The 23,288-nt window shown below is 47.6% G+C and overlaps 1 protein-coding gene across 2 annotated transcripts in view; it reads right to left on the bottom strand.

Annotated features, from left to right (window-relative positions):
* The window catches only part of RAB11FIP1 (RAB11 family interacting protein 1), a 32,026-nt gene extending 9,176 nt beyond the window's left edge, over nucleotides 1–22,850 (bottom strand). The window contains exons 1-5 of one of the 2 annotated variants that reach the window (XM_035004046.1): nucleotides 22,416–22,850; nucleotides 6,603–7,045; nucleotides 4,817–5,618; nucleotides 1,910–3,790; nucleotides 1,062–1,170 (exon numbers count right to left, since the gene is read on the bottom strand). In XM_035004046.1, the coding sequence (XP_034859937.1) occupies nucleotides 1,062–1,170; nucleotides 1,910–3,790; nucleotides 4,817–5,618; nucleotides 6,603–7,045; nucleotides 22,416–22,786 (3,606 nt within the window). In that variant the 5' untranslated portion in view covers nucleotides 22,787–22,850. The remainder of the gene's footprint in view (nucleotides 1–1,061; nucleotides 1,171–1,909; nucleotides 3,791–4,816; nucleotides 5,619–6,602; nucleotides 7,046–22,415) is intronic. The other variant, XM_035004047.1, reaches the window with a different exon arrangement.
* Between the last annotated feature and the right edge of the window lie 438 nt (nucleotides 22,851–23,288).

The following is a 23,288-nucleotide window of genomic DNA, read 5'->3' as shown; positions in this document are numbered from 1 at the left end:
ACCACGACAAGCGGATGTAATGTGCCTCCTTCTACGAACCACTGAGAAGGACGCATGATTTGCACGGTTAATTCCTGCCAGGAATGCGCGACCTCAACCAAACCATGAGGAGATAGCAGACAAATCCAAACAGAGGAAAATTCTACAAAACAACTGATCTAAAGTCTTAGAGAATGTCAAGGTCTTGAGAGACTTCAAGAAGGCTGGGGAACTGTTCCAGGATAAAGGAGCCCGGGGAGACACGGCAACAAAACAGCAAGAGATCCCGGACTGGATCCTGGACTGGACAGAAAAACAGGAAAACTAGGGAGCACACTCATGAGACAAGAGGTGAAGCTCAAGTATGGGCTACAGATGAGAAAAGAGGATTACATCAACTTTACATGTCTTGACCTTGATTAAATGACCTTATTCTTAGGAATTACACACTTAAGTATTTAGTGGTAAATGGGGCATGAGGTAGGCAACTTACCCTCCAATGGTTCAGACAAAAAAAAAAAAAAGTATATATATACAAAGAGAGAATGGACAGGGAACAGGAGAAAGAGAGGGTGAAAGTGATAAAGACAATATGGTAAAATGTCAACAATTGATGAAAGGTTTATAGCAGTCCTTTGTACTATTCTTGCAACTTTTTTTAAGTTTGAAACGATTGCAGAATAAAGTTTCAAAAAAGTATATCTAGGCAATGATGACAACCACAAGAATTTTACATTCTTGCCAAAAGATAAGAAAAAATACACGGGGAAATGAAAATATCTGATTGGAACAGACCAGATGGTGGGTGACATTTTCTTCTCACCAAAAAGCAGCACCGGTATCAATCACGTTGCTTGAGACCTAAGCAATTCAACAGTAACTAAGTAACTCTCAGGGGGGCAGTAATAATCCCCTGGGAAGCGTGGAGGCTTCCAAAGATTATCTGCAGACCCAGACGTTTGTATGCTCAAGTCACTCCTGGCATTACCTGCTGCCGAAGAAGGTGTATATCATGGTGACTCTAGAAATGGGTTTTTTCATAGATCCCTAACTAGCACGCCTACTTCTTGGAGGAGACATACCTTCATCATGGTCTCATTGATCAAGTTCTCACTGATGATGGTGGCGGTGCCCAAGCTGGAGTTAGCAATCTTGGTGGCTGTTGTGTTCATTGGCTTCACGGGGTGGAGTCTAAAGAGAAGGGGATAGGATCCTTAGACCTTTCAGTAATGACAAAACCGAGAAACCGTCCATCTCGCGGATGGCAGCCGGCGAGACAGACAAGAGGGCAGAGTGGTGACAAGTTCTGTTCACACCTCCAGTCCGACACACACCAGCGTTCCTGTGGATAGGAGGGCGGCCAGCACGAGGCAGCCACATGCGGGCCCACCATGCACACCGGACAGCCAGGTGTCCTGGTGCTCTCACAAGACCCCCGGTCTCACTGTCAATGTCAGAAGAACATTAAAGACAGCCTCTGATTTGGGGGGCAACTACAGCCTAGGACCCGCACCGTGGGAGTCACTACTGAGCCTTCCGTTCCTCAGCTTCACCTTACAGCAAGCTTTCAGCACTGCTGGGTTCTACCACTCCGTCTCGGCTGCTTTCTGATGCTAGGAAGAGACGGGCCACAGGACATCGTTGTGGTTCGAGCGCCCCAACTCTGACTGGGCAGAACAATCCCTAAACTACCTCTGAAGACTGGCACTATGTTCTCCCTACAAACACAGGAGTGTCTCGAGGAGGTATTCCCACCACGGGGCGGGGGGAGACCCTTTGAAAACAGGCCCTACCAGCACAGCACGCGGGTGTGCCATCGGGACAGCCGTGCAAGCAGAAAGCCAAAACCCCCGCAGGCAGAAGGCAAAGGGTTGGGGCGGGGGGGCGGCGCATCGCTCCCATGGATGAAACGATCTTCCCCGACTCTCACCTGTGCTTGGCTGACCCCGTTGCCGCGCTCGGCTGAGCTGACACTGGATGTGTCTCTGAGGGTGAGACCCAGGCCTGAAGAAGCGGCTTCCTCTTGCTAGAATTTTCCACCTTACCAGCGGAGCCCTCTGCTGTTGCTTTTTTTTGAGATTCTGCTGTACCGGTGGGGTGAGTGTCAGCGTGTGGGCTGCTGGGGGAAGAGTGTGTAACAGGAAAGGTCTCAGAAAAGGAGGGGCTGGATATAGGAGAATCCAGGGCCCTATCAGGAGGCTGGCCTGGCCTCCCATTTCCCATCAGCTTTCCCTTCTTGCCACCGCCAGGACCTGGCAGCCGTTTATCCAAGCGTGAGCCCTTGCCAAGATCTGGTTTGTGAATTCCTGAAGCTGCAGCTGGACCTGAAGACGCTGCAGCACATGCTTTGGGTGCCTCTGACCTGAGGTCATGCAGGCTCTCCACAGGCGCTGCCCACCCGTCTGCCTCGCCCCTCGGCCCCTTTTCCATCTCAGGACGGGCAGGGGACAGGCTCAAGGAAGAAGGCCCTCCTTCCAGGGCCGCCACCTGGGCTGTCTCTCTGTCGTCTTCAACCTGATCCACTCTCTCATCATCCGATGCCACCTCAGGAATGGAAGGAAGGGTTAAGGCCAGATCAGCCATGACTGGAGAGTTCACACCTGGGGTAGAGTGAAGGCCACTCAGGGGATCGGACAATAAACCTTCGTGATCACTGGCTTTGCTCTGATTTTGAGCCATAAGTATATCGTCTGGCTCGATCGTCAAGAGGGGAATGTCTTTCCCTGAGCTTGCTTCACTCACGGGGCCTTCTGAGACGCTCTCCTCGCATGAGGGGCGGGGAAGGGGGTCTGCCTCAGAAGCCGGCACACCGCACTTCGCGCGCCCGGGTGGGGACACAGCGCCCTTCTCTGCGTCCTCTGCGTGAAGGGACCCAGCAGGCTCCCGGTCTGACACGTTTCCAGCAGCGGCTCCTTCATGCGTCAGCTCCTGGGGATCACTTCTGTCCTCTTCCACCGGCCCGGCGGACTTCTCTAGCTCCTCTTGTGTAAAGAGCTGCTCAGAAAATGACACGTGCTTCTTGATTTTCTTTCGGCTCTCGCCCACATTCTCTCCGTGTCTCTGCATCACGGAGCCAAGAGGGGGAGCCGATTCTCCCATCTGAAGAGGGGGCACCCCTTCCTTCATGGCAGAAGTCATGCTGTCTTCCTGAAGTCCGTTCTCCCCAAAAGACGCAGACAGACTCTCCGAGTCCGTGTCTGCCCCCATCGGAGGCCTCCCCACTGGGCTTTCAGTCTGCCCACTTCTGAGTGAAAGGGCGAATGTTACTTCTTGGGCCTCCTGAAATGAAGGGACGTAGTCTCGTTCTGAGGGGGGAAACCCCAGATCTTCCCCCTGGTGCCCCATTTCAGGCTGCTTCAGGAGAGACTTTTCTGAGTCACTACCGACGGTGCTCTCTGGGCCTACCTCACTGGTCTTCCTCATGGGAGAATCTTCCGTCCCTTTACAAGCTGGAGTGGGTAGCTTTTTGGAAAGTGACCCCGAGCCACCAGAAATAGTCTTTGGAACTTGTGTTAAACTCTCCCTTGGCAATTCTGCCTTAAGGAGCAAAGATGGCTCTTCAGGACAGGCTTGGCCCTTATCTGAGGAAGGCCAGTTCTCAACCGGCGTGGAGGTGGAAATGGGAGCCACTATGGGAGATGAGAAAGAGAAGACAGAGGGAGATTCAGAGGACGGTGTCTCTGCACCATGCCCCGATTTAGAAGGGACTGGTGTGTGGCCAGAACTGGAAAGAAGAGCAGAGAAGAAGAGAGGAGAGTCAGGGGAAGAAGGAAGCCTGGCTGTGGGTTGAGCCTCTGGAGACACGTCCAGTCTGCAAAAAGGACAAAATAAAGTCTGCAGGTCAGTTGCAGATGCATCGTGAGAGGCGAGAAACACTTACAAATAAAGTTGCTCCAAAGGGGAGAACACTTTTATATTTGGGGCAATATCTTAAGAAGTGAGAGACGGAACATCAATCACTTAACGTACGAAAGGGACACTTTTATCACCAACACACCTGCCACACGAAGGGCTATTGCAACAGAAACAGAAAGCTCCAGGTAAAGCAACAGCCCACAGTTTCTTTTGGTGATAAACAAAAAGTATCTACAAAGTTCGAAGCAGTAAAAGATGCACCTGAAGGCAACAGGCACCAATCCTGAAGAGGAACAGTCTGCGTGTGTGTGTCCGTGTGTGTGTGTGTGTCTGTGTATTTGTGTGTGTGTGTGTGTGTGTGTGTGAAATCAAAGTAAGCAGAATCTCAAAAAAAAGTCTCTTCCATCCCAGACCACAGAAATATTGTCAGTGTGAATGTGAGAAAGCAGAAAGCCCCCAACGCTCACTCAGGCTCTTGCAACGAGATGCACACTGAACACGCAGAGAACGGGCACACTCGAGAGTGGGCCAAGGGTCTCCCGTGCCAGCACACCAATGCCAAATTGCAAGGAGGAAAGATATCATCCGCCTCAAAGGGAAATATGTGACAAGAACTCTAAATAAACACATGTTCTGCACATGCCACAACCAAAATCTGGTCTGCCCAACTCGCAATACTCAGAATCTGCTGCAAACCAGGGCATTCCACTGGGGGCTGATTATCTTACTGAGACGGAAAGCCCATGCCTGCTGGCAGTGGCTCTGGGCTGGGACACATCACTGTAATCTGGGCCAGGGTGGGCCAGCCAGGCAGGCAGGCGGTCAGGCAGGATGGGCTGGTAAAAATAACTCAGGCCATTAAATGCTTGCCATACACTGGTACCACCCGGGATCCACATGCAAGATTTGCTCGACCGGCAGACCTTGCTGACCACCACGAACAGTGAGGTGCAGACCCTGCACCAGGGGGGCTAAGACTCACCGAGGCTTGACAGCTTTGGTCTGCGGAGCCCTTGTAGAGCCGACAGCTGGTGCAGGTTCTGACTTGGGCTCTCGGTCAGCTTCCGGTTCTGTGATCGGCACTTCCTCAAAGGGATTCAGGGATTTAACCCATCCAGAGATGACAGCCAGAGTGTCCTTCTCAGAGCTTTTCACTAGGTCTTCATCAGGCCCTGGCTGGTCCTCCCTTGGTTGGACTTCCATCAGCGTGCCTTCCTTCTCCTTCCCTGGGATGGTAGGCAGGCTTCCACCCTCACTGCCCTTAGCCACGTCCTTCTTTCCCGTCACCAGAGAAAGCAAAGAGGACTTCTTGTTCTCCTGCTTTTTGCTCTCTTTGGTTTCTTTTGCAGCTTCCAAGCTCGCCAGAGCCGTGTTCTCCCGAATATCCCCACTGCCCTGCGGCTGGTAGGTCGGCAGAGACATGGATTTCGGAGAGTCCTTTGTGGAAGACTCAGAGAACCGCCTGTCGGAAGACACCATCCCTCCATCTCCAGGCTCCTTCCAAGACCTAGGAGCCAGGTTCTCGGTGGAGGAGAAGAGATGCTTCTTCCTGAAGCCCTGGGGGGACGGGGAAGAGGAGGGGGTACTGTCCTTGGTCTCACTCTTGGCTTCCGGCTGCTCCATGTAAACATGGTTCCCGTTGATACAGACATTAGAGCGAGAAAGGACATCATTCTTAGACCGAAGGCCGCCAAGAAAGGAGAGTCCTTCCTTCTTGGGAAGACTGAAATTGATCTGGTTCAGTTGCTTAGCATCTGCACTCTCTGTTCTCTTGTGAGACATGACTGTGGAAAGAAAAACAAAGATCAAAAGGAAACAAGAAGTTAAACGACCGGTTCACAACCGGAAGGGGGTGACCATCTCTTGTGTCTGAATGCATTTCTGGTTATCGGCATGGGGGTGTGTTACTGGCATCTAACAGGTGGAGGCCAGGGATGCTGCTAAAGATCCTATGATGCACGGGGCAGTCCCCACAATGAGGAATTATCTGGCCCCAGCTACAAACGGTGTGGAGGTTGAGAAACCCTGCATTAAACCAATGAGAAGGGCAGAATCTGGCCAACAGTAAGGATTTGGTCATTGAAACTGAAGTTCAAATCCACAGTTAATTCACAGTTAAAGGAACTAGATTCCTCAACTTTCATTAAAGATGATTCCCATGAGGGTTAAACACATTAATAGGATCTCAATAAATATCTGATGAGTTAATAAAATGTCAGAACTGCTCTAAGGTTCTATGATTTTACTCTTAACTTAAAAAAAAAAAAAGCCTGGATATATTCATTGTTAACTCCAAAAGCTTTTTTAATGTACATCAGTTACAGAGCCAGACATTTTATTTTTTTTATTACCTTTTTTTTTAAAGATTTTATTTATTTATTTGAGAGAGAGCACAAGCAGGAGGAGCAGCAGAGGGAGAGGGAGGAGCAGGCTCCCCAATGAGCAGGGAGCCCAACATGGGACTCAATCTCGGGACCCAGGGATCATGACCTGAGCCGAAGGCAGGCACTTAGCCAACTGAACCACCCAGGTGCCCCGAGCCAGACATTTTAGAAAAGAAATTTATACATTCTTAGAAACCAGAGGGCTTAGTAATAGAGAAGCCTTTCTAACCAAGATTAACCACCATCACCACCATCACCACCACCATCATCATTTCAGTAACCCAGGAACTGAATTAAAACCTTCCTCTTTAAGATTTGCTTCTTCTCTCTTAATGCAAATAGGCTGAGAGAGAGCGCCCAAGTAAGAAGGAGGAGAAAACTTACCATCCGAGGCAGAGGAGGATTCATCCTCATGGTCATCATCCTCCCACTGGGACTGAAAGTCTCCAGGATGAAGCAGCACTCGGTCTGACTTTGGAGTAGGCAGGACGGACATGGACTGGGAAAGTGGCGTTTTCTGCAAATTCGACTTCGAAAACAGGGTCTTGATCTTCGATTTCTTTTTCTTGTCTTTGGAAGGAGACTCATCATCACTGTCAGCGGAGGGTGTCACGCTGGGAATGATGGCTGAAGCAGTATCTGACGCGCTATCCTTACGCTTCCCCTTGATCTTGTCCTTGAGTTTCCCAAATGGATTCCGAGACTTGTCTTTCATGGAGAGGTCAAACATGCTAGCAGTCATGTTGTTTCTCATAAACTGGATGTCAACCTCAATTTCTCCTCGCTCTTTATCCTTCTTTCCTGGTTTGGATTTCAAGGTATACCACCTACAAGGAGAAAGGCTGAGAGGTTACCCTGGAATCAAAGAGCCTAAAACAATGTTCACTGTCCCCATTAACCAGTCTCTCTTCTTTGCTACCACCAACCTCTTACATAAGCACATTCTTGGGCTCTCTTCTTTGGAGTAGAGGGTGGGGTAGGGGAATGAGGGCAGAACTTGCAGTTTCGTTTTTGAGAAGACATCCACCAGGCAAAGATAGGATCTGATTCTGTACTTAATGTACAGTCACTTAAAAATCTTGATTCAATAGCTATTTCTAACAATAAAATAAACATGGGGTGGCTGGGTGGCTCAGTCGTTAAGCATCTGCCTTCGGCTCAGGTCATGATCCCAGGGTGCTGGGATTGAGTCCCATATTGGGCTCCCTGCTCCACGGGAAGCCTGCTTCTCCCTCTCCCACTCCCCCTGCTTGTGTTCCCTCTCTCGCTGTGTCTCTCTCTCTCTGTCAAATAAATAAAATCTTAAAAAAATAAATAAATAAAATAAAATAAATCAAATATTCCAACCAATCATTTCCTGTGACTGGTATTTTCCGTCAACAGGGTAAAAATGCAAAGCTCATACACAAACAGTTAAGGCAGAATGCAAATTCACACACACATCTCAGAAAAAAAAGCAAGAGTTTGTAGAACAGTCCCTGCCAGGGAATAATAGAAAATATAAGACAGAGTAAATATGTTTTTTGTTTTTGTTTTTCAAAAAGAATGAAATATGCCAGTCACAAAATAACATTGCGGAACACCTGGGTGGCTCAGTTGGTTAAGCGTCTGCCTTTGGCTCAGGTCATGATCCCACATGGGGCTCCCTGCTCAGTGGGGAGTCTGCTTTTCCCTCTGCCTGCCGCTCCCCCTGCTTGTGCGCTCTCTCTCTCTGACAAGTAAATAAATAAAATCTTTAAAAACAAATGTCATTGTATGATTCTACTTATATGAGGTACCTACAGCAGTCTAATTCATAGAGTAGGAATGGCGGTTGCCAGGGGCCAGGGGCAGAAGTGAATGGAGAATTAGTATTTAATGGGCACGGTTTCAGTTGGAGAGAGAAAAAAGTTCTGGCCAAGGATGGTGGTGACGGCCGACGGCGGCACAACAATGTGAATGTACTTAATGCCACAGAACTATACACTAAAAAAATGGTGAAAATGGTAAATTTTGTGATGTATGTTTTACCATCCTAAAAAAAAAAAAAATTGGAAATTGAAAGGAGGCATTCTTTCCTAACTTAATAATCCAAAAAAGAAATCTTTCAAACACTATTCAAGTATTTCAACTGGTCGTTTGCAAACTACTTCAAGATATGGCAAATATTCTATCAGTCCAACTCTCCCGAAAGACGAACGTCAGAAAAAGGAAATCTCCCGTGGGCATTTTCCATCTGGTGAACTGCAAGAATGTGAGCCGGATTAGTAGCATGACCACTATAGAGCAGAAAAGTCTGAATACATGGTCCACTGACAGCCATCCCCAGGGTTACCGTCACAGACTGAGAAACCACATTTGGATGTTCTGTGTGGTGACCTAGTTAAGAGCTGAGGGCCGGGGACGTTAAGGAAATGATAGGTTTGCTCAAACGGGCACAGTTTCCTCTTTCACCCTCAGCCGGTCTTGCTCACAGGGCAGATCGCTGCCCCACTATCTCAGCTTACTGTACACTAAAAGGAAAGGGGCAGAGGAAGCCGACATCTAACACTTAAACAGCGCCTACAGCATACCTGGCATTGTGCACACTTAGGGATGTCCTCATCTAAGTCTCACAAGGATGACATGGAATGGACATTATACCCATTTTACAAAGACACTGAGGCACACAAGGCAGGTGATTCGTCCAAGGTCTTGCAACTGGCAAAGGGCATAGGCAGGATTCTGAGTCAGTTCTGCATTTCTCCAAAGCTCCTATTCTTTCTCTTACACCAAACTTCCCGCTTCGCACTCTCTCCTAACTCACCTCCCCTTTGCAAGACACGAGAGGAGGGCTCAAATTTAAATTCTTTCTGAGGCAAGTTTAAGCTTCTCATGTGAAAGTCCTATCATAAGAAAAAAAGAGGTGTTCTCAGAAGAAAGGGGGAAAACCCGCCATACCCAGCCAGCCCTCATAAATCGTAAGATTACATATAAAGTCCAGTATGCAAAGCCATCGAGAAGAACTTAGACTGGATTTCAAAAATACAGCCAAAATCGGAGAAGATGATGTGCGCTATGATTCTGGACCTTTAGGGGAAAATCTTTTATGGTTTTTAAAAACCACAGGCCACAGCTGGCAGGGGCAGTGGAGATGAAAGGTGTTTACAATACCACCTTACCCCTGCCAGTCTGGTGTCTTTCCAGTATATCTTCCAAGACCTAGCCTGGAAGCTTTTGCATGCTTGTCATTTAGATGTCCAGAAGATTATTTGTATTCTTCTCTTCGGACAGTCATGTGGCTCAACGGTAGCCTGGGTGATGAAGGGTGGTTAGCTTTTGTAAATACCCACTGCAGGCACCTGGAAAGGGGAAGTTGCTGAAAGCTGACTGCGGAGCTCAGATGACCACACCAGCCACAAGCAGTTTCACCTCTCCACCCTGGGGAGGCCCATGGGTCAGGCCGCCTCCCCAAGCTCTTCCACGCAACTCAGTCCCGACCCGCAGCCTCCCAGGGGATGCAGAGATGACCTTCAAAGATGCAGAGACCTTCAAAGCAGGCTGTCGACAGTTCCTGGGACCAGCCCTCCTCTCCAAAAGTATCAGCGCCAGTCTGTTCTGAGTGACGCTACAACCAACTCTAGAATCCTCCCTGGGGAACCTATTATTACCCGATGCACAGGTTCGGTCCCCTGGCATTAAAGTGGGATTTGTTTGGGGAACCTCTAAAACCACTAGGAGGTGTGAACAGATGCTTCATCAACTGTTCCTATCATTTATTTTCACAGGCAAACCTAAAACCAAACACCATGTAGCCAAGAACAGGCACAGGGCTATTTAAGCATGGGAAGAGCAGCCTGAATCATAGGTAAGCGTCCCATGCAAATGTTCAGAATTTTTAAAAATCTGTGCTGGATTTATTAAAGCTGGAAAAGAAGACAGGAATTGTTTCTTCTCACAGTATTACCCTCATCATTAAAAATTCAAACCGTTTAAGCAAGGGTTCTTGCACATGCATAACTCAAAAATAAATGAAAGCCATGATTCATGAATGTCTCACCCTAAGAAATCCCAAACCAGACACATTTGTAGGTTTCAACATCAAGCTTCAATTCAATTTTAAGTGTTTCTATCCATTTGTTTTTGTTTTGCTTTGTTTTTTTAGCTCATTTAATTCCATCACCTCACGGAAGTAGTTCATAAATAATGAAGTCCCAGCAGGGCCACACAGCCTCTGATGCAAAATGGGCGTTTTCCAGCATTGCCTTTCATGGAGGCCCAGAAAGCTTGAATTATCTCAGAAATTAGGGCCAGGTTCATTTTCCTAATCCAAAGGGCAGAGTACATAAAGAAAGCCATCATCCCAAGGTAGTGAGTTTGTTTTTAAGCCCATATTCTGGAAAAATCCTGCAACCGATCAAGAAAAATCAAGCAATCCCTTCCACAAATAATTATTTTAACTTATAATTAAAAACCAAGTTCTTCAAAAATCAAAAGGATCTCTGAATACATAGAAAGTGACAGAAGACTCACATAAACTATATTTTAAAGTAATAACAGGCATAAGGTAAAAATTCAAATCATACAAAACAGTATAAAATGAAAACTTTACTCTTCCTACCCCTCTGTGCTGCTCAGTCAAGTGATGGTCCTGGGCATATATACACAAAAATGCCTATTATCCAAACAGGTTGCCCTGCTGTTTTGGAGTTTTTTGGGTTTGGGGTTTTGTTTTTGTTTTTTGGGTTTGTTTGGTTTTTTGTTTTTTGGGGTTTTTTTTTTTTGGTAAAACACAAGACAAGGCAATGGCTAAAAATATAGAAAAATTCATTCATGTCTTCTATTGTCTGGATCCGCATTGTCAAATCTCCCGGGGTTTAAACAGTCATTTTGAGAAGAGCTAAAATTATCCAACCATGACCAATTCTCTGGGTCAGTCTGCTTTGGAGCGCACCGTTTCTCACTATGCGGCTCAAATGCATGGAAAGCTGATCACAGGGGGCCTTCCATCGGAATGTGGCAGGGTGAGGGCAGTGTGGTTCCTGCTTTTGGGAAATGAAAAGTCTCACAGCAATGCAGACTTTCGGGATTACACTTGTAAAGGACTGGTTGGTATGTCTCAAAAATAATCTTTCTGCAGCTGAAACAAACATGTTTTTCCTTTAAAACATTCCAGAGGCAGACAGGTACAGGGAAACAGTGCCTTCAAAGATTCAGTTCAAACATTTTTACGTAGCCGGCACTGGAAATACAAAACAAACGGGCCAGATTCTGCCCTAAAAAGCTTACCCTCCAGTGGGAGAAAGAGACCAGGCTCACCAAACATCACCAAGTGTTACATTAGGACCACTGCTGCCTTTTCTTTCTGACTTGGAAGCACGAGAAAATAATCAGACACGGGAAGAAGTGCCTACTAAAGGGTACAATTTTGGGCGCCTGGGTGGCTCAGTCGGTTAAGCTACTGCCTTCGGCTCAGGTCATGATCCCAGGGTCCTGGGATTGAGTCCCACATCAGGCTCCCTACTCCGAAGGGAGCCTGTTTCTCCCTCTCCGACTCCCCCTGTGTTCCCTCTCTCGCTGTGTCTCTCCCTGTCAAATAAATAAATAAAATCTTTAGGAAAAAATAATAAATAAAGGGTACAATTTTATCCCAAGTAAGGGCTCTCACACACAAATAGGGTCCTCGGCAAAATTAAATCCCAAGGGGCTATGCAAACCACCTACGTAGGGGCTCCAGCAAAATGAATACTGCATACTTGTATTAGACACAGGAGGCGCCAAGAAAGGGAGGGGAAGAAAGACCACTAGCTCTCCAAGTGACTTCAACATTTTCATGTGTGTTAATTTCAAGGGCTCTGTGTCTGTGGGTCCAGTCGGGACCCCCGGGTCTGTGGTGGACTGCCTATTTCCCTCCCCTTGCAACATCTCTACCTGATTTGTAGCGTGAGTCACCCCCACGGTAACCGAGCATTGTGACACAGGGGATTATGGCCTCAGGTGAGGGAAGAAGCAGGAAGAACAGAACAGCACCTGATGTAGTGTTTGACACAGAGGACACTCTCAATCTTTCTTAGATGAAGAATTTTTTCAAAGCAATTCATTAGTTGGCTTCGCCAGAGAATAAAAATAAGGCTGAAAATCACGTGGGGTTAGCAGCTGAGAACATCTAAAAGGTGTTCTCAAAAGGGGTGAGCCCAGATGGGTGATATGTCTGGACTCTTCACTTAGTAGCCCGGAAGCAACGCAGAGCAAACAGGGACAGAAATATTTACAACCTATAAAACATTTGTGGTGTGTACCCTACAGAGGCTAAGTAGTTTAACAAGTTTTGTGATTGCCCTCGGTAGCTGGTCATCATTACCTAACTCAGAATACAGAATGCCCGATTGGCCAACCTGGCCTCCTTAGGTGGCCCTTCCTCTCTGCCCATTGTCAACAACTTGGAAGAATTTGTGGTCAATCATGAGAGAGGCAAATGGCTCATTTTTTTACCCCAATCCCTAAAACAGCCATTCTGGCAGCACTGAAAAGCTATATGCAGCCACCAAACTCGATCCTAAAAGCTGGTAAGTGCCATGCTCCAGGAGAGAGAACAGAAAAAGCAGGTTGAAAATGCTTTGGGTCCTTTCCATATTATTTGCTCTATGGAAATTCTCTTAGAAAGTGAGCAAACAGGTTACAGAAAATTTTTTGTTAGGGCGCCTAGGTGGTTCAGTCAGTTAAGCAACCGACTCTTGATCTCAGCTCAGGTTTTGATCTCAGGGTTGTGAGATCCAGCCCCATGTTGGGCTCCATGCTGGGCAGGGAGTCTATGAAAAGAAGAGAAAAAAAAAAAAAAAGAAAAAGAGGGGCGCCTGGGTGGCTCAGTCGTTAAGCGTCTGCCTTTGGCTCAGGTCATGATCCCAGGGTCCTGGGATCGAGCCCCACATCGGGCTCCCTGCTCAGCGGAAGCCTGCTTCTCCCTTTCCCACTCCCCCTGCTTGTGTTCCCTCTCTCACTGTGTCTTTCTCTCTCTGTCAAATAAAAAAATAAAATCTTTAAAAAGCAACAAAACAAAAACTTAAAAAAAAGAAAGAAAAAGAAAAATTTTTTGTTAATTGTTTTTAAATGAACTCACTTTCATGAGAATCTGACCATTATTACCTTTTTATGTGTCTTCTTGAAATCTTTCTCCTGTACATTTTAACAATCACCAGCTGAAAGACTTTAGGCAAGTTACTTACCCTCTCTGTGGCTGAGGCACCTCCTCTGAAACAGGGCTAAAAGCACCTACCTCATCAGGATGTTACCAAGATAAAATGACCCAATACATGTCAAGTGCTCAGAACAGTGCCTGGCACTTACTTAGTAAGCATTCGATAAGTGATAGCTATAATCCTTACTCAGCTGTAACCAGAGCAGACATGCAATTTTATTTATAGTGTGTTGTACATTATTGCCCTCCAGTCTTCATACCTGCCATTTCTAAGGGCTGCATGACCTTCTGCGAAGTGCACGTATACCATGGTTTACCCATTCAGATCATTCTCGGAAGGGAATTTAAGATATTAACATTTCTGACTGGCTGTACTCCTAGTTATCTGACCTTATCCATCAAATCCAAACAATGGTTTGCATATGAAGGGAGGAGGAAAAGACAGTTACAAAATCAGTTTGTATTACATAATTTCTAAAATTAAGAAGTATATAAGAGTTTTAAAAATACCATGATCGGTGTATAGTTTCTGTAACTTACTGAGAGATTTACTGACCCTCAGATACAACTCTTCAGCGTTTCTACATAGCAGGGATAAGAAACAGAAGGCTTCCAAACCCTTGTGGAGATTCGACAAGATGGCATGACTGACTGAAGTATCAGGATCAAGACCTGTGTTTTATTTTTTTTATAAACTTTATTTTTTAAGAATTTAAAAAAATTTTTTAATTTATTTTTGTGAGAGAGCACACAAGCATGGGGGGGGCACATTGAGGGAGAAGGAGGCTCCCCACTGAGTAAGGATCCCAATGCGGGACTCAATCCCAGAACCCTGGGATCATGACCTGAGCCAAAGGCAGACACTTAAAAAACTGAGCCACCCAGGTGCCCAAGACCTGTGTTTTTTTGGCTTTTCTTTGTTTGTTTTTTTAAGATTTTATTTATTTATTTGACAGAGAGAGACAGCGAGAGAGGGAACATAAGCAGGGGGAGTGGGAAAGGGAGAAGCAGGCTTCCCGAGGAGCAGGGAGCTCGACAGGACCCTGGGATCGACCTGAGCCTGAGCCGAAGGCAGACGCTTAAGACTAAGCCACCTAGGTGCCCCATCAAGACCTGTGTTTTAAATGGAAAGCAATCACTCAGTGCTAAATTCCCTGTAGATGAGTACTAAAGAGATAGCAAGCATCAGTATTTTAAGATTCTCTAAAAATTAGAAAAATCAGGGTGCCTGGGTGGCTTAGCTGCCTGGGTGTCTGCCTTCCGCTCAGGTCATGATCCCAGGGTCCTGGGATCAAGCCCCGAGTCATCAGGCTCCCTGCTCAGTGGGGAGCCTGCTTCTCTCTCTCCCTCTGTCCCTCCCCACCTTGGGCACATGCACGCGTTCTCTCTCTCTCCCTCAAATAAATAGAATCTCTAAAAAATAATAATAAAAATTAGAAAAATCAACAGGTTTTTAAACATGGAAGTCTACCCCTCCTGTAATCATTTGTCAATTTGTTTTTTTACTTGATCATATCTCAAAAAGCCACAAATGTTAATATTCTACCATCAGATCCGGTACCTCGCCTCTTGCCCAATGGATCTGTCAAAGAACAATCTCCTAGCAATCATGGGTTCCTTTATCACTCACACAAAGAGACTTGAAGAATGGGACAAAAATGCAGCGGCCTGGTTCCCCATCTCTTGACCACGACAAAAGAAAACAAACACACCCTAGCATAAGGGACCTACCAGTCCACTCCCCTCCCCACAGACAGATTCGCACTCTTTCGGTGAGAGTTCTGGGCAAGGAAACAGAGTATGGATGATTTACCCTGCCATCAAGCTAAGACTCGAGAAGGAGGGGGAAAAAAAACCCCACATTTTTAAATCCTGTTTTAACAACCAATGATTAGTAAAAATGAGAAGTGCCATTGGGGTACAAGGAAAACCCCACAAGACTGGTGCTAGAGAAGGCAAGACGCCCGAAGAAGTACCCCGGAGCCCAGCCCGCCCTGGGGCCCTTCGCACAGGACACCCATTCTTCATGATCACAAGAGGCCTTTTCAGACCAGGCTTTCTGGAAGCCTTAACTGTTCTACCTAGCTTAGCCGAAGTACGAAGTACGCGGCGGCCACACCCCTAGAAACATTTTTCTGGGATTCCTTATAAATGCCTCCCCTCTACTCCATTCAAAGGCCAGCATTCAGGAAAGGACACTTAATTACCACTGCCTTTTTTCTCCCCACAGCCACATTCCAAAATGTGTCCCTCGGGGACACCCTGGAGACTAAAATCCTTGATTTTTCTCTAGCAGATTACCTACAGACTTCTCCCTGCAGGAAAGGAATTTCTTGTCTCATTAGTAGCGAAAAGCAGCTCCCTTGCCAAAGGCACGGTTAGTAGAAGGTAACTGGCAAACAAGCCATGGCCCAAGCTGAGAAACGGAAAGAAACAGCAAGAAACAGAGCTGTGCCTCACGCCTCACCCGCCCCTGGTCTTTAATCCACTGGGCCAAATATAAGATTAAAGCCTTCTCCACAGCCACGAAGAGCAAATGCCCGGCCGTCCTGTGCCGCCAGGGACCTCACCCAGTCATCACTCCTTCCCTCACTCCCTCACACAGATGTTCTGAGCTCCTGCCCTGGGTCACAGGGCAAAGGACAAGACCAAAGTGGTCCCTGGCCATGGGAAAAGCAGGCGAAGTCAGGCTTGGAATCCGGAGCCCGCTGGGGCACCAGCTCAGGACACCTCAAGAGGAGTTCTCAACTGCCGGGTCTTTTCTAAAACAAATGATCTTGGCAGGGGACTGATTTTCTTCAAAGGCCAAAACGAGGGTCTGGGTGTTGATTTTTTTGGAATTCAAAGACCTCGAGGCTTAGAGATCTATCTGCACAAGACCCAGAATCAAAGGCCACCCAGGGGACTGCTCTGGGACGAAGATAAGGCCTGAAATGACCTCTTATCACTTTCTCCATTAAGCCAGGGCTTCTTAATCCTTCTGGAGCTAAGCCAGAGCCAGCGTCTCCAAGAGCGTAGAGCGCGGAGTTTTCTAGGATGTATGGCAACTAAAATTGTAGTATTTTAATAGATACCTGAGATTACTGTTAAGGGGGAAAAGAGTAAGGTCAGCAAATCCATGTTGGGGTGGATAGCATTTTAATAAGCACATGTATTGCTTTTAATGCAATTAGAACATTTTTTTAGTTAATCATTACAATTAAAATAACATATCAGATACTATTTCTGAAAACCTCCCTCTGATGGTAGTTACAGAAATACAATAGAGGTCTTTGTAACCAAAGGGAAGTTTAAGCAAAGTGAAAAAGGCACAGGACTCCTTTGTATACTTACCTTCCCTAATGTGAAAAACATGTAAGTGGCTGCCTTACTTGCCTCCAGAGTTTTATCTTTCACTTACGGTTTTTCCTAATGTTATGTATGATTTTTTCCTTTTCTTAGTCCTGTATTCCTTGAAGCGGTGACTTCATCAGCTGTGTTAGGTAGCACACCAGTGAGGTTTCATTAGCTACTGCACTATTACAAAACAAAGACGTGCACTGTATTAAAACTGTAAACACTTGGAAACACACACACACACACCCTGGTTTCAGTGGTGTTTCCTACAGAAGACTGGACTCACAGGTATCACTGCCCAAAGCTGGCTTTGTACTGGTGACCTCACTCCAGTATCACGGTGGCTGCTAAGGAAAGAAATCGCCACCACTTCCTGGTCTGTTTTCAACGGCAAGCTCTCCCTACTTTATTAGTTCATTTTTATCACTTCCTCTCTCTCACCCCCACCCACATGCGACCCATCACAAAGCAGGCCAACTGAACCTCCAAAATGTTTCTGAAATCCACCACCTCTGTGCACCCCCATGACCATCACCCTAGGGCAAGCCCCCACCACCGGTGGCCTAGATTAGCGCAACGGCCTCCCATTTTTGTCTGTCTGATTCCAGGCGAGGCCTGCTTCAGATCCATTCTCCACCCAACAGCCACGGCAGATCACAACATCCCTTTGCTTTTAATACTCAGGGACTTCCCACTGCTCTTAAATAAAGCCCTGCCTTCTGCTTGGGCCTCAATCTACACACTCTCTCCAGCTTCCCAGGTGCTCCTGCCCCAGGGCCTTTGCAAAGGCAGCTCCCTCTCCCTCAGGTCCCCTTCCTTTACTTTTCACCAGAAAAATCTCTTCGTACTTCAGGTTTCTGCCTCAGAGAAGCTATTGGCCATCTCCTTTAAGTCATGTCTTTCCCCCTCCATCCTCTTATGATACCCTGTTCTCTTCCTCCACAGTACTTATCACAATACATGATTATTTATTTACGTGTTCATTTGTTTAACGTCTATCTTCCCCACAGGGCTCTGAGCTTCCTGAAAGTAAGGATCATGTCTGTTTCGGTCACTATTGTTTACACCCCAGTGCTTGGCACACAGTAGGTATTAAAAATATTTACTAAAAATATAAGAATGAGATCTTGCCATCTGCACCAACACGGATGGGCCTAGACGGCATAATGCTAAGTGTAATAAGACAGGGAAAGACAAACACTGTATGGTTTCACCTATCTGTGGAATCTAAAAAACCAAAACAAATAGCAGAAACAGAGTCATCAATACAGAGAACAAAGTGGGTGGTTGCCAGGGGAGGAGGAAGTGGGGGATGGGCAAAATGGGTAAAAGGCAGTGGGAGCTACAAGCTTCCAGCTATAGAATAAGTCATGGGGATGAAAGGCACAGCACAGGGAACAGTCAGTGGCAATGTAACAGCACTGTATGTGACAGACGGGAGCTACCCTGTGGTGAGCGCGGCATAAAATCACTACGCTGTACAGCTGAAACTTAGGTAATATTGGGTGTCAACTATACTTCAGTTAAAACAATGCACTAAAAATACAGATTTCAGGGGCACCTGGGTGGCTCAGTTGGTTAAGCGACTGCCTTCGGCTCAGGTCATGATCCTGGAGTCCCGGGATTGAGTCCCGCATCGGGCTCCCTGCTCGGCAGGGAGTCTGCTTCTCCCTCTGACCCTCCTCCCTCTCATGCTCTCTGTCTCTCATTCTCTCTCTCGCAAATAAATAAATAAAATCTTTTAAAAAAATAAATAAATAAATAAAAATACAGATTTTAACGTCAAAAAAAAGCAGTTGAAACTTCCCCAGGCTAACCGAATGTCTTACAGATGAAATCATAATCAAATAATACCACAAGGGAACTTCTTTCACATCACCAGAACAATGACTCTAAAGTAACCCTCCCTCTTCTTAGTCACTTCATTCCATGGCTATAGGCAGGTTAGGGTTACTTCACCCAGAGCGGACAGAGAACTCAGGCTCTGGCATCTCCAGCCGGAGCCATCAGCCGTCGGTTTGCGACACGAGCGGGAGGGGACTGTGGCCCTGTGAGAGGTGGGACGGTTTCCAGTAAGGCCCAATGTTATCTTTATGGGGAATCCCAAGAAAGGAAAAACTTCATCAGTATCATTGCTCCAGTTTTCCAATTTGTCACAAAAAATCCTAAACGCACCTAGGAGACTTGATAGTACAGGCACAAACACAGACTGCTTATTGTCTATCTCTTTGCTCATCTACATCTTTTTTCTGCAACCGACTCTTCCAGAAAACAACTATCGAGGCCTTATTTCTTTTTAATAACCCGGACTTCCTTTGGCAACTTACAACAGCATCTTACTACACTTACAGTTCCTCAAAACCTCTAACCTCTATTAATATCAAATCCTTTCATATGCAACCAAATTCCCTCTTGCATCTTCAAGAGATGTAAGAAAATGACTCTCCATCATTCACTCTCTCTTCATGGCTGGAAGACTATTACAGTATTAAGTTTCATGATATTAGTTACACAGTGGCTTTCCGGTTGCCAGGCTGAACGGAGGTTTATTTTAATCTGCCCCAAACAGATTATTTCCCCACATCTTGTTGCTCTTAGTATCCCAAAAAGGTTTTTTTTTTTTTTTTCCCCTTAGATCAACCTAGGATCCCAAACTACGTGAGACTAGAGAGCTGAGCAGAGAATCCCACATGTTGGTCACCTGTTTCTGCCTCGCAGATTCATGTCTGTTTTATGATCATGAGACTTAACTGGTTTCCATTTAACCAAGGCCCAACTTTGACGCTGGGTCTTTAACAGGTAAGGATAAGTGCAAAATCAATGCATTTCAATTTCCTCTTAACGACAGGGGCCATGCACTCCTCCCTATTAAAAGTATCCTACCTATAGGTCAGCCTCTGTGGTGTTTTAAATTTGAGCTCGGCAAAATCTGAGTCCTGAAAAGCATATTCTCTTGCCTCCAAATGTATGCCAGAGGAGGCCTTATCAAGAGAACAAAGGGAAATTCTAGCACAGTTAGCTCTTGACATCTTGAGTTTCTGGACCCATGACAAGAGTCATACTCTTCTTTGCTCGAGATTAACACACATGCATGCATACACACACACACACACACAAACCTAGAGACCAAAATTTGAGCTTTTGTTTTGTCGCTCATTTTTAATATCTAAGGTAGAGTCAAACCACTAATAACTAGATCAAATGACTTTCCTAACCCAACCAGTTTCTTTCTGGTAAACTTCCGCCTCTTGGTATATATCTCACTCTCCAAATCTCAGCTATCTTGAGCACCCAAGGGACATACCGGGGCAGCAGAGAGGCTTGGTTTAAGTAGGTTCCCCGGCACCTTGGAAAGTCCCAGGAAGCCAGATGGAAAGCTTGCAATTTCACCTACTGCTGAGGGGCAAAGAAGACTTCGTTTGCAATTATGGGGGAAAAAAAACCCCAACACATCAACTAAGCATCACTTTCTTACAGGTTGATACTGTGACTAAGTGGTCATAAAACAGAGACAGAAGTAACCATCTAGGTTTAGGATTACAATGGAGAGGAGGACAGAAATGAAGATGCAGACCTCTGAACCCTTCCTGAAATAGGGAACTTAAGGTTTTCATTTCTCGCAAAGCAGTAACAGAACCTTTTGAGTCTATACACAGGCCCCAGTAATCCAGGAACCCAGAAACATCTTATAAATACCAATTAAGCCGGGCAACAAGCTCCATGTATAAACAGGGAAATTTGGGTGTTTAGAGACCGAGCAGCCCAAAGCCTAACAATGAGTCAGGACCACAGTGGGCACCAGATCCAGGAATCTGGAATCCTCATCTCTGGCGGGGACACGCGATCTGTCTTTCAAGGGAATAAAATGTTCACACAAGAAACAAACGGCAGAGGGGCGCCTGGGTGGCTCAGTTGGTTAAGCGACTGCCTTCGGCTCAGGTCATGATCCTGGAGTCCCGGGATCGGGTCCCGCATTGGGGCTCCCTGCTCAGCAGGGGGTCTGCTTCTCCTTCTGACCCTCCCCGCTCTCATGCTATCTCATTCTCTCTCTCAAGTAAATAAATAAAATCTTAAAAAAAAAAAAAAAGAAACAGACGGCAGAGACAGATGATAATACCCACGCATCTTGGGATGGAACAAGACAAGGATGGCCAAATGACGCCCAGTTGAAGCTGAAAAGGAAGCCAACCCAAAGCCCCAAATGTCATTTAATCAAATGGAAAATTAGCATTGCTTCAGCACCTCCTTAGCAAAGGCACTGCTCACCTTATGGCTTGTAAGTTAATGCCAAGAGATACCCTACCCATCCTCACCTCAAGGCTCTCTATTTTTATCTGATTTGAATTCAGAAATGCCTATTCATCTTTGGCCAAATAAGTGAATCAGGTATTGCATTTGCAAGCATGCAAGCTGAATTTGGACCCACGATGCAGAAAAGGGAGTCTGGTAACTTCAAACCCTCTGGCTTTTCCTACCCCCTTCACAAGGGAAAGTTAAAATACCATTTATATCTAAAACACCCAATGGGAATCCATGTGCTTCACAAATAGGAGTTGTGGTAATATGACTGACTTGCATATTTAAGTTCCAGCAAAGTAACCAATTAAGCTAGGAGGCCAGCTTTTGGTACAGTACAAGAGCATAATCAAATGTTCCATAATCAAACGCTCCATGGCAAACACCTGCGAAAGAGAACAAATAAATGGGTGACACCTTGAAGTGAAATGGGTGGTGCCCAGCTCTCCCTGTGGAAGTGAGATACCCTAGCACACAACTCTAGACTGAGAAGCTACAGGTGAGCAGCCAACCGTTCAGAGGAGGACCAGAGAGAACCTGACGAAGGCCAAAAAGAAACACAGCCTACCTCCCACTTCATCTGGGCCAAGGGCAGACCCTGGCTCCAACCAGCACTGGGAAATCCTTACTAACTTTGGGGCTCAGGGCAAACCGGGTTAATAATTTTCAGTCTGAAAGTGAAGACCAAACTGTTCTAGCAGGCTTTGGGGGCGGGGGTGGGGGAAGAAAAGGGGAAGAGGGAGGGGCAGATTCTCTTCACCAAGCCCGTAGGCCGTAGTTGAGGTGGGGGTGAGGGACAGCCATCTCTGGGCAGCCTCCACCCCGCACTGTAATGCCCCAGCTCTGTCCCTGGGTGAGCCTCTAGGGCCAGAGAGTGTCCGTGGGGTTCACCCTCCACCTTGACCCTCCCTACTCCCAGGCCCAGCCATTCCCACTCAGTGTCTAGGACAGTTAAATACCCAGGAGGCTTTCCACATAAGCTAATGAGTGTATCAAACATTCACACTACCCACACTAGTAAGAAGAATTTGCCAGCCCACAAGTATTTTCAATTCATCGAAAATTCATTAAGTGCTTACTAAGTTCCGGGCACTGAGCGACGTCCCGCAGATTCAAAAACACCCCAGGTACTCCCCCACCCCCACCCCTAGCGCCGGCTTCAAAGAGCCCACACACTGGGACAGCTGGGGCGGGACAGCCGAAGAAGTTGAAGCTAGGTGAGACTATGATTATCGGCCCGGGGGATCCCTGTCCAAAGGCCTCTCTCCGTCCGTCCCCTTGGGACACAGCGGCGCGGGGACCGCCGCGCTCGCTCTAAAAGGATCTCAGCGCCCAGCCCCACGTTCCCCACCCCGCACTGCTCCGCTCCCCGGCCCGCCCCTCCCCGTCCTCTCCCCCGGGCCCGCACTCACTGGGTCTTTCTGCGGCCCTGGTCCCGGTGCAGCTCCCGCAGGTCCACCTCGGCCCGGCCCAGGAACTTGTCCAGGCCGAGCAGCGCGCGGTGCAGCACGGTGAGCTGCAGGGTGGCGGCGGCCGCGGCCCCGCCGGACAGCAGCGGCGGCAGTTCGAAGGTGGCCTCCTCCCGCCACACTGGCGCGCCCAGGCTGCGCTCCGACACCGAGGTGGCGTACTTCTCCTTGCCCACCTGGATCACCGCGTACGCGTCGCTCGTGCCCCCGGGGCCCTTGGCCCGCAGGCCCCGCGCCTGCAGCACCGTCACCTGCACGTGCGTTGGGGACCACACGGCCCCCGGGCCCCGGCCCGCCGAGGCCGCCAGGGACATGGTGACGGCGCCGCGGTCGGCTCGGAAGCGAGGAGACGACCGCCGCGATCCGCGGCCTCTGCGGCCCGCCCCGCCGCCCCAGCTTCTTTAAGGCTTCCGGCCACGCCCCCCGCCAGGCCCCGCCTCTCCTCGTCCGGGCCGCGGCTCTGGCCCCGCCCGCCCCACCTGCCGGCGCCGCGCGGGCCTCTGCGGCTCGGGCGGGCGAGCACCCGGGGCGCGGAAGGCTGGCGCGGCCGGGGCGGGGGCTGGGGCTTGGAGAATTCCGGTGCGAGACGTGTTGGTTAAGGGACGGGGTCCCCAACTGCCAAAGGTCGCACAGCCCAACAGGAACTGACCGGGGCACTGCCCTGGGAGTCAGACCTCATTTCCAATCTGGCACCGCCAACTGGCAGGTGTGTGAGCTGGCACAGATTACTTAACATCTTTTGGTCTGAGGTTCTTCACCCATAAAATGAGATAACAATCTCCTCCTAGTGTTGCTGTAAAAAGATAATGTAGCCTG

The sequence above is a fragment of the Mirounga leonina genome, unplaced genomic scaffold (genome assembly GCF_011800145.1).
Source record: "Mirounga leonina isolate KUSES-001 unplaced genomic scaffold, KU_Mleo_1.0 Mir_128, whole genome shotgun sequence".
NCBI classification, from domain to species: domain Eukaryota; kingdom Metazoa; phylum Chordata; class Mammalia; order Carnivora; family Phocidae; genus Mirounga; species Mirounga leonina.
The sequence above is the reverse complement of the archived record's forward strand: the minus strand, read 5'-3'. Positions and strand labels throughout refer to the sequence as shown.